Source organism: Balaenoptera acutorostrata, chromosome 2 (assembly GCF_949987535.1).
Source record: "Balaenoptera acutorostrata chromosome 2, mBalAcu1.1, whole genome shotgun sequence".
Classification (NCBI taxonomy): domain Eukaryota; kingdom Metazoa; phylum Chordata; class Mammalia; order Artiodactyla; family Balaenopteridae; genus Balaenoptera; species Balaenoptera acutorostrata.
In genome coordinates this window covers 55,413,529-55,428,866 of record NC_080065.1, presented here as the reverse complement: position 1 = coordinate 55,428,866, position 15,338 = coordinate 55,413,529, and the positions used below count along the sequence as shown (strand labels likewise).

General features: G+C 36.2%; 1 protein-coding gene across 2 annotated transcripts in view; it reads left to right on the top strand.

Annotated features, from left to right (window-relative positions):
• Positions 1–15,338, top strand: part of CENPK (centromere protein K) — a 39,376-nt gene that overhangs the window by 3,419 nt on the left and 20,619 nt on the right. For both annotated transcript variants that reach the window (XM_057541845.1, XM_007176032.2), the window contains exons 2-5: positions 546–600; positions 7,724–7,874; positions 9,579–9,635; positions 13,035–13,107. In XM_057541845.1, the coding sequence (XP_057397828.1) occupies positions 7,758–7,874; positions 9,579–9,635; positions 13,035–13,107 (247 nt within the window). In that variant the 5' untranslated portion in view covers positions 546–600; positions 7,724–7,757. The remainder of the gene's footprint in view (positions 1–545; positions 601–7,723; positions 7,875–9,578; positions 9,636–13,034; positions 13,108–15,338) is intronic.

The window sequence follows — 15,338 nt, the reverse complement described above, 5'->3', positions numbered from 1 at the left end:
AAGGATAAATTTAAACCCTTAAGCGATTTTATTTATTTGTATTCTAATGCTACACTGAGCTGCACATTCAGCTAACTTGTTGAATATCTATATACACATACACACACACACAGACTTTCACATTTTGCATACTGATAATGTATTTTATTGGTTAGTATTCTAAAAGCAGGGAAAGTTCAATTTGCACTTAATTTCTAAATTAAGGTATATTTAAAACAAATATTTATATAATGTTAGAATATTTTTAAGCAAAGAAGTCAAAAATTGTTAATGACTGCTTATGGCTTTGTGAACTTAACTATATCTTTTGTGTGTAGCAAGGAAGATGTTTAGTGTAAATAGTTTTGGATATGGCATAAGTTACTTAACCAGCTTTCTACTAGTTGACATTCAGTATTGGCTATTAACATTAATATTAATGTTAATAGCCAATACTGATATAGTTCTTTATATGCTAGGCACAGTTCTAAGAGCTTTACGTATATTAACTCATTTAATTGTCATAACAATCCTATAGAGTAAGTAATATTATCTTCATTTTACAGATAAGGAAACCAAGGCACAGATAGTTTAAGTGACTTGTCCAAGGTCATACAGCTTGTAAGTATTGAAGCCAGAATTTAAACCAAGACAGTCTGATTGAAGAGTTCACTCCCATAAAGTTTTTTTATAGATAATGTTGCAGCAAGCATACCTGTGTAGACTTATGCAAATGTATCTATCTGTAGGATTATTCCTAGGAGTAGAATTTCTGGGTCAAAAGATAAATGCATTTAAAATTTTGATGGATATTGCTAATTATCCTACAAAGGGATTGGTCTACAAACAGTGCATGCCTTTTGTTCTACACTCTTGCCAATATTGTTTTTTATTAATTTTTCCATTATTGCTAGTCTGAATGAAAAATAACTTTTGTTTAATTTGCATTTTTATGACTTATGAGTAAGGATAAGTGCATTTTTCTATATTCAAAAGGTAATTCCGTTTTTTTTTTTTTTTTTTAAAGATTTTATTTATTTATTTATTTTATTGATTAATTGATTGATTGATTGATTGCTATGTTGGGTCTTCGTTTCTGTGCTAGGGCTTTCTCCAGTTGTGGCAAGCGGGGGCCACTCTTCATCACGGTGCGCGGGCCTCTCACTACCGCGGCCTCTCCTGTTGCGGAGCACAGGCTCCAGACGCGCATGCTCAGTAATTGTGGCTCACGGGCCCAGCCGCTCCGCGGCATGTGGGATCTTCCCAGACCAGGGCTCGAACCCGTGTCCCCTGCATTAGCAGGCAGATTCTCAACCACTGCGCCACCAGGGAAGCCCCCGTTTTTTTTTAATTCCCCATTTGTGTTCTTTACTCATTTCTATTAGATTGTTTTTATTGTTTGCCTTTTTATTGCAAATACAATACAGATGTGAAAAACCCCACACAAAATAAATATAAAGTTTATAAATTGTTATAAGATGAACACCTTTATCACCATGCAGATTAAGAAATAAAATTTTGATAATCACTTCGGAAGTCTCTCCATTTGACCCATCCCAATCAGAGCTCCCCATCTCCTTTTACCTCCTCTCTCCCTCCCTCCAAAAGTATTGGGTTGGCCAAAAGATTTGTTAGGTTTTTTCGCTACGATGGCCCTACTAATGCTTAGTTGTCTTTAACTTCATTTGAAACAATTTTGTTAGATTGTATTGTGACAGCTGTCATATCTGCGTGCATTTAAAAAAATACTTAACAAAATTGGTGAATTTTTGTGTAGCCATTTTAATATTGAAGATGGAAGAAAAAAAGCAACATTTTTGCATATCATGCTTTATTATTTCAAGAAAGGTAAAAACGCAACTGAAACACAGAAGAAGATTTGTGCAGTGTATGGAGAAGGTGCTGTGATCGAACATGTCCAAAGTGGTTTGTAAAGTTTCATGCTGGAGATTTCTCGCTGGACGATGTTTCACAGTCGGGTAGACCAGTTGAAGTTGATAGGAATCAAATTGAGACATTGAGAACAATCAACGTCATACCACGCAGGAGACAGATGACCTACTCAAAATATCCAAATCAAGCATTGAAAATAATTTGCACCAGCTTGGTTATGTTAATTGCTTTGATGTTTGGGTTCCACATAAGTTAAGCGAAAAAAACCTTCTTGACCGTATTTCCCCATGCGATTCCCTACTTAAACTTAATGAAAACGTTCTGTTTTTAAAACAAATTGTGACAGGTGATGAAAAGTGGATACTGTACAAAATGTGTAACGGAAGAGATGGTGGGGCAAGTTAAATGAACCACCACCAACCACACCAAAGGCTGGTCTTCATCCAGAGAAGGTGATGTTGTGTATTTGGTTGGATTGGAAGGGAGTCCTCTATTATGAGCTCCTTCCAGAAAACCAAAAAATTAATTCCAGCAAGTACTGCTCCCAATTAGACCAACTGAAAGCAGCACTCGACAAAAAGTGTCCGGAATTAGTCAACAGAAAATGCATAACCTTCCATCAGGATAACACAAGACCGTATGTTTCTTTGATGACCAGGCAAAAACTGTTACAGCTTGGCTGGAAAGTTCAGATTCATCTGCCATATTCACCAGACGTTGCACCTTCAGATTTCCATTTATTTCGGTCTTTACAAAATTCTCTTAATGGGAAAAATTTCAATTCCCTGGAAGACTGTAAAGGCACCTGGAACAGTTCTTTGCTCAAAAAGGTAAAAAGTTTTGGGAAGATGGAATTATGAAGTTGCCTGAAAAATGGCAGAGGGTAGTGGAACAAAAGGGTGAATATGTTGTTCAATAAAGTTCTTGGTAAAAGGGAAAAATGTGTCTTTTATTTTTACTTAAAAACCAAAGGAACTTTTTGGCCAACCCAATAATTAATAGCCTGACTTTATAGTGATCACTTTTTTAGTTTTTTTTTTTTCTTTTATGATTGGTTGTTGGTTTTTTCTTATTAATTTGTGGGCATTCATTATTCATTAAGGAAATTAGGTCTTGGGTGCCAAGTATATTACAAATTTCTTTCTTAAGTTTTTGGGTTTTAAATTTTAACTTTTTAATGATATCTTTGTCCATTCGGAATTTTAAAAATTTTATACAGTGATTTTACTTAGTTTTGTCTAGAAAGGCCTTTCCTAATCCAAGATCTAAAAAATGTTTTCTCCCTGTTCTTTTTTATGGTTTGGATTTTTTGAGGGATGGAGGAGTAGTATAAAGATTGAGACGTATATCTAGGCTTATTTTTCCCCACAAATACTATGCGTTTGTTAAAAAGAATGAGGGAGGTGTGTATGGGCCAAAATATACCTGAAAAAAAAAAGCAGTATATATCATAGGTCTGTAAATGTATGACTCTAGAAAGGCTTTGTATTGTGTTTCATTGTTCAATTGCCTATCTATGTGCTGATTGAACACTATCATAATTAGTATAGTTTTTAAATAAGTTTAACATGTGGTAAGGCAAGTCTTCCCATCTTAATCTTTATGAGGGTCTTGGCTGTTTTTGGTCATTTGCACGTCCATATGAATTAGAATTAGTTTGTCAAGTGCCACAAAAACTTAGAATTTTGAAATAAGATTGAATAGATCAACTTGGGAGGAATTTACATCTTTACAATATGGAGTCCTCCAGTCTATGACATATCTATTTATGTTTTTAAAAACTCTCTGTTGATAATTCATAGATTAAGCAATATAAAATTTAAGTTTCATGTGAAAGAAGTATTTTTGGGGGGTGGGTTATTCTGGTTTGCATTTGGTGTTGTGGGATAGACATCCTCATTGTTTTTTATTGCTCTGTCCACCTCCTTAAAGTTACCCAACATTGAATCTTATGCCATCAGACTGTACCACCAATCATTTCTCCTTGCAGCAGTTATCTAGCAGGATTATGTCAGGCTCCTTCATTCCTTGAAGATTTTTAGCTCCTCTCCTGCAATACTGTTGTAATACTGTCACCCTCTCCAGCAATACTGTCGTAATTCTTGGTGATTTTAATATCCATATAGATGATCTTTCAAATAACCTGGCCTCTCTTTTTCTTGACCTCCTTTTCTCCAGTGGTTATATTCTCCATCTTAGCTACTCACTCCTCTGGTCATACCTGAGAGACTTTGTCACTCTTTCACTTTGTCTCTGTCTTCACCTATGCTGTTAAACTATAGAGGAAAACACACAACCATGTTCTACTTTCACTTTAAATTCATGACTACTAATCTCAAGTGGGCGTTTAATGTTATCTAGTAATCCTACTATTTTACCCTCTTCCACTCTCTTATATATCTATTTTATACATTTTTTTTGTTCTTAAATCTCCAATGCTTTTTCTCCATCTTCATTTATAGCTGATGACTTTAGTTACCATTTCATTAATAAAAGAGAAGCAATCCAAGTAGAACTTGCACAAGCTCCTACCAACACATTTATTCACCTACCTGTCTGTATCTGTGCCCCTAATATTCTGCCTACCTTCCCATTGAAATGGATGAACTGTATGTATATCTATCTTAAGCCAACCCCTCTACTCGTGTATTAGATCTAATTCTTCTCTTTCCTCTTCTTTCTCTTCAACATCAGCAATGTTTGCTTCTCTTACTGTATCATATAAAGATGCTGTATTTCCTCCTAACTTAAAAAAAGAAAAAGAAAAAACTCCACCCCATATCTCACTACAGCTGGTACCTCACTTCTCCTTCCCTTTAGAGAAAAAAATTCTTGAAAATGTTTTATGTACTGGATATGTCCAATTCTTTTTGCCTTCTATTCTCTCTTGAGTCTACTTCAGTGAGGCTTTCACTTCCACCATTCTCCTGAATCTACTGTTATGAAGGTTAACAATGACCTCCATTTTTGTTATTTACTTTAATGAAATTGTGTGACAAGTTACTCCAAAACGTATGTAATAGGAGTGGGGCGGGCGTGCAGCCATTGGGGCACGACTCTTAGCATGGCGGTTAGAGGTCCTGCTCCAGCAATGGTCAGTCTTGCAGTGGTCCTCACGGCAGAGAGTACAGTGCGAGGAGGACTGTGGGCTTCTCCCCAGACCCTCGGGTCTCAGGCTGGTGGGTGAGCTGGGGGGCCCAGGGACAGGCTAAGGGCTGTGTCCCATTGAGCTCCAGAGCCCTCGCCCTGGCCATCCACTGGCCGGGCCCAGGCCTTGAAGCAGCAGTGAACCTCTGCCCTATCCCTACCTCCTCGACCTAATGGTGGTGGCAGTCTCCATGGGTCACGGTCCGAGGAACCTGGGTTGGATGGCCTGAGGAGCCTGAGGGCAGGTTGGGTACTGGGCGCCTTGCTCCCTCAGTGATGATGGCTGGGCAGGGTCTGGGAACCTGGCCCTGAGGGCGCCGCCAGCTGAGATCTGTCTTTTCAGCCAGGCCTGGGCACTGGCGGGAGGACCCAGACTGGGTGCAGGATGGACGCTCCTGGGCAGGATAACTGGCCTGCTCCTGGGCAGGATACACAGGATACACGCCCCCACACAGGGGGGCAGGATAACCCCCTTCTCTTAGCCAGGGCCTGGACCTCGGAGGGTGAAAGTTGAGCCTTGGGACCTTGCCCTCTCTTGTCAGAACAGAGAATAACGTTTGTTTTGTTGGAGGTTTACGGGAACATTGTGACCTGACTGTGACCTGACCTCAAGAACAAAGGACCTGACTTGAAGAAGTTTGCAACAACTAACCACGCCCATCCCTCACCTTTCCTATAAAAGGGCTTTCCTGAAACTTTTCAGGGAGTTCCGGGTTTTTAAGGATAAGCCACCAGTCTCCTTGCATGGCCCCACAATAAACCTTTCTCTGCTCCAAACTCTGACGTTTTGGTATTGTTTGGCCTCACTGTGTGTCGGGCACACAGACTTGCATTCATTAACAGAGATGTAAAACAACCATTTATTGTGCTCAGTGATTCTTGCATCAGGAGTTCAGACAGGACATAGGAGGGACAGCTTGTCTCTGCTCCACAATGTCTGGGTTCATATCTAGAAGACTCAAAGCCTGGGGGCTGAATCATCAGAAAATTTGTTCACACGTGTGTCTGATGGTTGATGCTAGCTTTTGGCTGGGAACCGCCGTTCCTTTCAGTGTGGGCTTCTCCAAGTGGTCCCTTTATTTGTGCTAGTTTGGGCTTCCTTATAGGATGGCTGGGTTGCAAGTGTGAGTATTCTGAGAGAGAGACAGATGTAAGCCTTTTATGACTTAGTCTTGGAAGTCATGTGACATCACTTTCATTGTATTCTATTCATATAAGTAGTCAGAAAGTCATACTCAGGTTCAAGGGGGAGGGTAAAGAGGCTCTGCCTCTAGTTGGGGAGTGACAACCTGAAATATTGCTGACTATTTTTGGAAAATACAGTCCCTTATCCATATTGCCAAGTAAATTGTCAATTCTCTGTTTTTATCTTATTTGACCTATTACTAGTAGTTGATAGTTCATCACTCCTTCCTTGAGCACTGATGTTGGATTTCAGGATATCATACTCTTTTTTTCCTTTTACCTTACGCGTCACTCCTTCTCAGACTATTTAGGTCACTCCTTCTCAGACTATTTCCTCATCTCTTCAGTCTCTCCAGGTCTGGAACTCTTCTCATTTCTATCTGTACACTCTTCCTTTTCTGATCTCACCTAGCCTCATGGCTTTAAATATCTGTATGGGGATGACTCTCAAATTCTAGCTCGAAACTTTCCCATGAACTGCAAACATGTATATCCAGTTGCCTAAATAGCAGCTCCACTAATAGACACCTTAAATTTAGCACGTCCTGAACTGGATTCTTAATTAGCATCACCTCATGCCTTGCTGAATCTGTTTCTTCTATCATCTTCCCCATCTCAGTAACTGGCAACTCCATCTTTCCAATTGCTTAGGCCCAAACTTTTAAAATAATAATTGATTCATCTCTTTCTTTGACACTCTATAAACAGACTGTTAGGAAATCCTTTTGGCTCTATCTTGGAAATATATTTAGAATTGGACATTTTGTACTCTCTCAATATTATCCTGGTCCCCATCTTACTTGGATCATTGCAGTAACTTTCTAACTGGTTTTCCTACTTCTCTCCTTACTGGCTGTAGTTATCCAGAGTTATAATGTTAAAATACAATTCAAATCATGTCATCCCTCTGTTCAAAACCCTCTAATCACTTAACATCCCAGCCTATGTCGTTAAAATGACTTGCAAAGCCCACATGATCTCATCCTTATTATCTCTCTGACTTCATCTTGTATTCTCTGCCTTACTCTGCTCTAATCACAGTGGCTACTTTACTGCTTTAGGACACAGCAGTCATGTTCCTTCCCCAAGGCCTTTGTACTTACTTTCCCTCTGCCTGGAGCCTCTTTCCCTAAATATCCACATGTCTTACTTCCTTCTCTCCTTCATGTTTTTGCTAAGTTGTCAACCTCTCATTGACCTTATATGACCACCTTATGTAAAATTACATTGCCCCTGTCTGAGCACTCCCTGTGTTTCTTCCTTGTCTTGCTTTTCTTCATTGTACTTACAAATTATTTGATATGCAACACTATATTTTTAAAATCTTTTTATTTATAGCTTCTTTATATTTGTTTTAATCTTTTTAGTTTATTCTGTTTTCCTCACCTAGAATGTAAGCTCCATGGTTGGAGGAATTTTTGCCTATTTTCTTCACTGTTACATCATTAGCTCCTAGGTGAGTATCTGACAGGTAATGGGTATTCAACAAATATTATTAAATGAATATTTTTTACTTTAGTTTTTCTTACAAGGCTAAGAAAATCACAAGGCACATGTCAGTGAATCAGCAACATCTAGATCCAGATAGTACTACAGATGTGGAAGATGTTACAGATGCTGAAGAAGAACTTATTAAAAAATGTGAAGAAATGTGGAAAGATATGGAAGAAGTAAGTATCAAGACATAAAAGTGATATCCCAATTACTTACTATAAGATTGAATTCCATTTCAATGACAGACTTAGGAAAGAAATAATTATGCTGGATTCTGAAAGCCATTATATGATAAATAGTTATATATTTTTTAGACCTATAAGCATTCATTTAAGAAACTTTATACTAGGTGAGCTGTAGAAAGAGAAAAAATTATGGCAGTCCCTACCCTGAAGGAGATTATCATCTAATGGAGGCAATAACAAATTATATTAGAAGTGTGGTGGTAAAGTTCAAAGACTATACTTAGGAGGAGTACTAAGCCTAGACTGAAGGGGCCAAAGATAGCTTTCTTAAAGGGGAAATAACTGAGTTCATTTCTAAAGAATAAATAGGAGTTAGCCTGTGAAAGTGGAAGAGGTATACAAAGCAGAAAGAACAAAATATTTAAATGTTGGGAGAGTTTAGAGAACTCTAAGTAGAATAAAAGGATTATAAACATGAAGTGACCTGATGAGATATCTTGATTGAGAAAATAACTGGTGGTTTTGAAGAAGATGGAATGCAGAAGAGTGAGACTATACAAAGAAAGAATATTTAGGAGTCTCTAGTAGTAGTCCTGTAAGAAGTACTGAAGCCTAAGTCTTGTCATTGCAAATAGAAAAATGGATTCAAGAGATGCTAAGAAGTTTGGACCAAAAGGACCTGGAGGTTAATTGTTGTGAAATGGGGAGGGGGAATTACACATAGTTTCAGGTTCCTGGTTTGGGCTATTGAGTGGTTGGTGAGGTTATTTCCCAAGATAGAGAATATAAAGGGGGAGAACACATACTTATGGAGTTTGAGTGAAAATATGAATTAATTTAGAAAATGTTGTGTTTGAAGTATATGTACATTTTCTGAGTTACTGGGGTAGAATCACTTCTGGTGCACTATAGTATGCTGGTAAAAATTTGTTTTACTTAAAATAGTGTAATGTATAATATAGGCCACAAACGTTTTTTTACATCCTATTCTTCCCAGTAAGGTTTCAGATTAAGGCAGGTTAGTGGGGGTTTTTTCTTTTAAAAAAAAATTTTTTTTAACATATATCCTTGCTACTCTGTATCGTCACTGTATTTTCAAGATATTTTGTATTGCTTTTGAAATTTTTTCAATATAGAAATTTGAATTAAAAAAACTGAAAATTTTTTTTGATGGGAAAATACTGCACCTTGAAATAAGCACAAATAAAATTTAAATTGCCCATATTTTTACTCAGATATAATCACTATTAACAATTATGGATTTTTTTTTTAATGGCATAGTAGCAATGTCTCCTAATGGCTTTATTTTCTTATGATCTTAACTATCTTCTTACCTCTTTTGTTATCTTTCTGTAGTGTTTGCCCCCTTGTTCTTTTATTTCCCATTTTTCCATTATCTAGTTTCTAATTCACCCTAGCTATTAATTTTTGTTTTTGTTTTTCTTATGCTCATCTTTTCATTCTGTGTTGAGTTAAGCATCCACTTGTACTTTTGATGTGTTCACGTTGGGTCCTATTTGGCTGCCTTCCTGATCCTCTTGCTTAGGAAGTAAAGAATTTAAACAAACTCTTCTCGTATATCAGATATTTGTATATTGTTTTAGAGGAATATTACATTGGTATAAAAGGACAAGGAAAAGGAATTGTTTGTGGTGTATAGTGTGTGACTTGCTTTTCTTTACTTTTTAAATCAAGTGTCAGAACAAATTATCGCTTGTTGGAACTGAGACACTCACTGATTCAAATGCTCAGGTATGATTCTTTTTGTTTTTCCGAAAAGTAGGTAAGTGGAATTTATTGTTTTAGATAAGAAGTGTGTCATCTATATTTATGCCAAGTATAATAGCTTTGTTAAACCTGTATGCTTAATGATTTGGAAAATTTTCTACTCTTTCTGATTTAAGAGGAGTATTCTAAAAACTTTTTGAACAATCTGTTATAAATAAATTCTTTATTATTTATCTTTTAACAACTACACATACATTCAACTTTGAGTGAATTGCTCATTGTCTGCTATTATGATACCGTGTTAAAAATTAGAACAAAGACTGTCCTACTTTGTGTTAGGTGCAGTAGCCACAGTTATTTTACTGTCTGTGTGGAATCTTAACTGATTTTACCCTAAGCTTAATAAAAGGATTAAAATATTCATTTCAAAATGCAAAGACCTATGGAATTGGTTTAGAGATACACCAGTGGTTCAGTGCAACAGATTAAGAATTTAAAATATGACAAAGATGATAGTTCCAATCTTTGGGAAAGGGATGAATTAGTTAATAAATGATAGTGGTACAACTGTATATCCATCTGGGAGAAAATAAAATTGGACTTCTATCTTTCATTATATAAACATAAATTCTGGATGAATTGCTATGAAAATCTTACAAGAAAAGCTGGGAACTATTTGTGCAATCTAGTTAGAGACCAGGGGGAAATGTCTTGGCTGATAATAGAAATTTACACACAGTAAAAGAAAACTTAGATACATTTGGCCATATAAAAAGTTAAAAATGTTTTAGTGATAAAAATTCTAAGAACAGATTTAAATATACAAATAATTCCAATGAAAGTTCTCCAAAACTAGTGGGAGCATGTCAAAAGACATCGGAACCAATTGAAGGCACTTGGCTGTCCAAATTTAGTATCATGTGAGCATTAAAAGAAATAATGGCTTCAATTGATTATAATGATGTGAAAACATAAAAATCTATGAGCATAATGATACTCAGTAATAAATGGGAATGAGAGAGAAAGAGGAAAAAACTAATTTGTCACTTTTGGAAGTGCCTATTACACCAGATCTTTAAAAATTGGTGATAAAAAATTAAGCCATCTTTTATAAAAAGCTTTTTATCCATCAATAAATAAATAGTGTTCTTTTGTACAGGGTAAAACTGAATATTTTATTTGGAAAAATATTGTACAATAAATAAATAATTATCTGGTTTCCTTGGGAAATGTGGTCCTTATGTTGTAGAAATTGAGACCTACTGAATCAGAGTCACTAGGGATGAAGCCTGTAAGTTTCCTGAATGATTTTCAGGCAGTAAGCCAAACACTTGGTTTTGAGGGAAGTGCTTATGTAGTTGTAGATAATCAGTATCCTGAGATAGTCAATAATAACATTATCTAAAGAATCCACAAAATGTCTTTTCCTATTTTGTTAGAGATCCCTAATATTCCTCCCAGGTTTGATGATTCTCTAGGAACACTCACAGTACTCATAGTCATACTCATGGCCGGGATTTATTGCACTGAAATGATACAGAGTAAAATCAGCAAAGGGAAAAGAAGCATGGGTTGAAGTTCAGAGGAAACCAGGCACAAGCTTTCAGGAGCCTTTCCCGGTGGAGTCACACAAGACGTGCTTAATTACCCCAATGAGTTGTGACAATGAGTGTGAAATGTTGTCTACCAGGGAACCTCATTAGAGACTCAGAGCCCAAAGTTTTTTGTGGGGGGTAGTCACATAGGCACCCCTTGCCTAGCAGTTATCAAAATACCAGACTCTCAGGAGGAAAGCAGGTGTTTAGCATAAATTGTATTTTCTCACACTTTAGGCACAGAGAGCCACTCTTGTGAGTTAGGTTGGTGGGAACCTTCTGAAGCCAGATGCCAGCCAAGGGCCAACCTTCCAAGCAGGCCTTTAAGCATAATTTCAGGCTTGCTTTGTTAACTCTTTTTGTCATATCTGTTAACTTCCAAACTTCAATATTAAAACTCAATCCATTTTCCAAAGCAAGAAGTTAGATATTTAAATGAGAAAATGGCAGGATTTCTCAAATATGTGTGTTTAAATCACTTTAGAAATACTACTGTTATTTTGTTTTTCAGAAAGGGTTTAATTTTATATAAGTATCAGAAATAATTTGGGTGTTTGCTTTAGCTGGGCTTTAAAAGGTAAGAGCTGAGTTTCGTCAGTATAGTATGAGGTTAAATTACAGTTTTTTAATAGGTTCAAAGATAAGTATCAGTAATTTTATATATTTCAATCTAATATGTTCAGGAAAAGTGATATAGATACCTTATCATTATGATAGTTTTGCCTAGTTTAAATAGTACTTTTTAAGTATTTGTTATCCTTTTCTAGTAGTAATAATAATAATTAACATTTATAAATCACTTTATAGTTCACAAAAAACTTTTTTACATTCTTATTTAATTATCTCTAAGAAAATAATGTTAAACTCTTTTTTGGTAAAAATTTTAATACCTGTAAATGCATTTTTATATAATTATATAAATCTTTCAAAGAGACTAGGATTTTCTTCTCTGACTGTTCAACAGCCAGCGTTATGATCCAGAGCAGGGTCTTTGAGCTCCCCACTCTGCATCATAAAAATTTGTTAAAAAAGAGTACTTGGTGTCCTTTTAGTATAAATATTACAGGAATACCTATTGCATTTTTGAAGTGTGAAGTTTTGATCTGTTTGTCTATGTATAAAAATTATATAGAGGAGATAAAAAATGTTCTGAAATTTAAGCATGCGTAAGTTTTAATTTTATGGTCTCATCAGGCAAGAGATTTATCACACAGATTTATAATTATCAAATTTACAATGATTGGAATCACCTAATATTAGAAACATTTATCCTAATTTATTTTTGGCTAAAGGGGTACACAGTTTACAAACTATTGTGTAGTAAAACTGGTTTTTATATGTGATTTGTGGAACCAGTCTCATTTTATAATTGTCTTTATATAAGTATTGATATTTAAACTTATTTTTAACTGCTCAGCTAAACATACTTGCAATTTTTCTGAAAGTGCATAGAAAGGAAAAAAAAAAGCATATTTAAAGCAAATTTGTTTAAAAAATGTTGGCAAGAAATAACATTCTTTTTTTTAAAGAATATTAATTTAGGGAATAAACTTAATGTACTTAGGTTTTTTTAGGTTGAATGGAGAAGTTAGAATTGATCATTTTTAATACTGTATTGCTGGTGTAATGGCAATTTATAAGCCATTTAAAGGAAAATTCTGTTAGGAGTGATAATTTTTTTATAGTTTACATTGCTATTATGTTAACCATTTATGTTAGGAACTTGTGTTAAAGTATTGAGACTGTCTACACTTTCGTCTATGAATAAATATGAATATTCCACAAGAAATGACTTTGTTTTATTCTCTTGTTCTTTTTTTTTTAATAGCTGTCATTATTAATTATGCAAGTGAAATGTTTGACTGCTGAACTCAGTCAATGGCAGAAAGAAACTCCTGAAAGTAAGATTCTTATTTTTAGGCTTATATTTTTGTAAACAAATTAATGGTGAATTAATTTAATGATCACAAGAAGAATTCAAGGTCCTTTACCCTCTTGAAATTGCCTAATTTCCATTGCTATTAGGAAGTCACCTTATTTTTCTTTTTTGACACACATTATTTCATACTTCATTATTATTATAGATGAACATATCTGTCTCACATTAGAATATAGTAATCTTGATTATGGAGATTTTATTACAGCCATCACTGTATCCTCATAGACACCGTTTTATGTGTTCAGTAGAAACTGTAAATTGTTTCTTAATGAATGAAACTTACCTAGTGGAAGAGAGAAATTATTTTAGATACTTACTTACATAAGGGCCACATAGATTTTATGTTGCCTTTTGACTTGTCCAACTGAGGCCAACTATATTTTTGCCTTTGGTTGAGCAATAGAAAATGGCTTAAAGGGGACTTCCCTGCTGGTCCAGCGGTCAAGACGCCACACTCCCAATGCAGGGGTCCCAGGTTCAATCTCTAGTCAGGGAACTAGATCCCGCATGCTGCAACTAAAGATCCTGAATGCCTCATCTAAAGATCCTGCATCCTGCTATGAAGATCCCGCATGCCACAACTAATACCCGCTGCAGCCAAATAAATTAAAAAAAAAAAAAAGCCTTAAAAATCTGTAGTTATAATACCCAACTAGGAGATATTTTTCTGTTATTAAAGCCTACATTCCTTTATGTGGTATGTATGTCTGTATTTGGTCTTATATATGGATTGTACCCTCTTTTTTCATTTACATCTCCCTTCTGCTTTCTCCTGCCCCTCTGTCTTCTTTCTTTTAGGTGCCCCCCCATCCCTTCTTAGTTTACTCTCCATTCTCTATCCCAGTTATTAGGATTCTTTTCTCCTCATTCTCTTCCCAATTTTATCTGCATTCTTGTTTTAAACTACTATATTCATGCCAATGTCCACCATTGTTTTGTGTCTTCACTACCACCTAGTAGTCTTTTTTTTTTTTTTGGCTGCGTTGGGTCTTCGTTGCTGCGCATGAGCTTTCTCTAGTTACAGCGAGTGGGGGCTACTCTTCGTTGCAGTGTGCTGGCTTTTCATTGCGGTGGCTTCTCTTTTTGCCGAGCTTGGGCTCTAGGTGCACAGGCTTCAGTAGTTGCAGCACACAAGCTCAGTAGTTGTGGCGCACGGGCTTAGTTGCTCCGCGGCATGTGGGATCTTCCCGGACCAGAGCTCGAACCCGTGTCCCCTGCATTGGCAGGCGTATTCTTAACCACTGCACCACGAGCGAAGTCCTCACCTTGTAGTTTTTTTAATTTCAGCACATCAGATAGGTATGTATATACAATTTTGATTTTAATTTGCATTCAACTGTTTATCTTATTGCCTCCTCTAGCATTATATTGGGCATCTCAAAGACTGCTCATACTCTGCTATTAAAATGTTGGTGTTCTCCAGTTGACTGTGTTCAGCGATTTTTGCTTCTTACTCTATATGCTATTTCAACATTATATTTTCTGCTCCTGTTTTTATGGGTTATATCTGTATTAATGACTTCTATATTAGTTTGCTAGTGCTGCCATAACAAAGTAGCATGACTGAGTTGCTTAAACAACAGATTTTTTTTTCCTTCACAGTTCTGGAGGCTAGAAGTCCAAGATCAAGGTGTTGGCAGGGTTGGTTTCTTCTGAGGCCTCTCTCCTTGGCTAATAGATTATCATCTTTCTGTGTCTTCACATGGTTACCTGTCTGTGTTCTAATCTCTTTGTACAACAATGCCATTCGTAATGGAGTAAGGCCCAACCTGATGACCTTGTTTTAACTTAATTACCTCTTTAAAGATCCAGCCCCAATATAGTCACATTTTGAGGTACTGGAGATTAGGGCATCAAAATCTGATTTTGGGTGGGGTGGGAGAGGGTAGGGGGTTAGGGAGAGGACACACAATTTCCACAACAACTTTCAAGTCTGTGTATCCAAACCAGACTTCTCTGTAACATCACACTTACATATCTTTCTACCTTCTAGACTTCTTTTCCAAATTATTCTACAGATGCCTCAGATTCATGAACTGATTGCCATTCCCTGACACATTGAATGGAATCTATTTGATCAGCTACAAATTTAAGAGTCCTTTTAGATTCTTCTAGATTTTCCCATTTCACATATAGCTGGTCGTTAAATATTGAGCCCTACTGCCACAGATTTACTTTAGCCCTTTATCACCA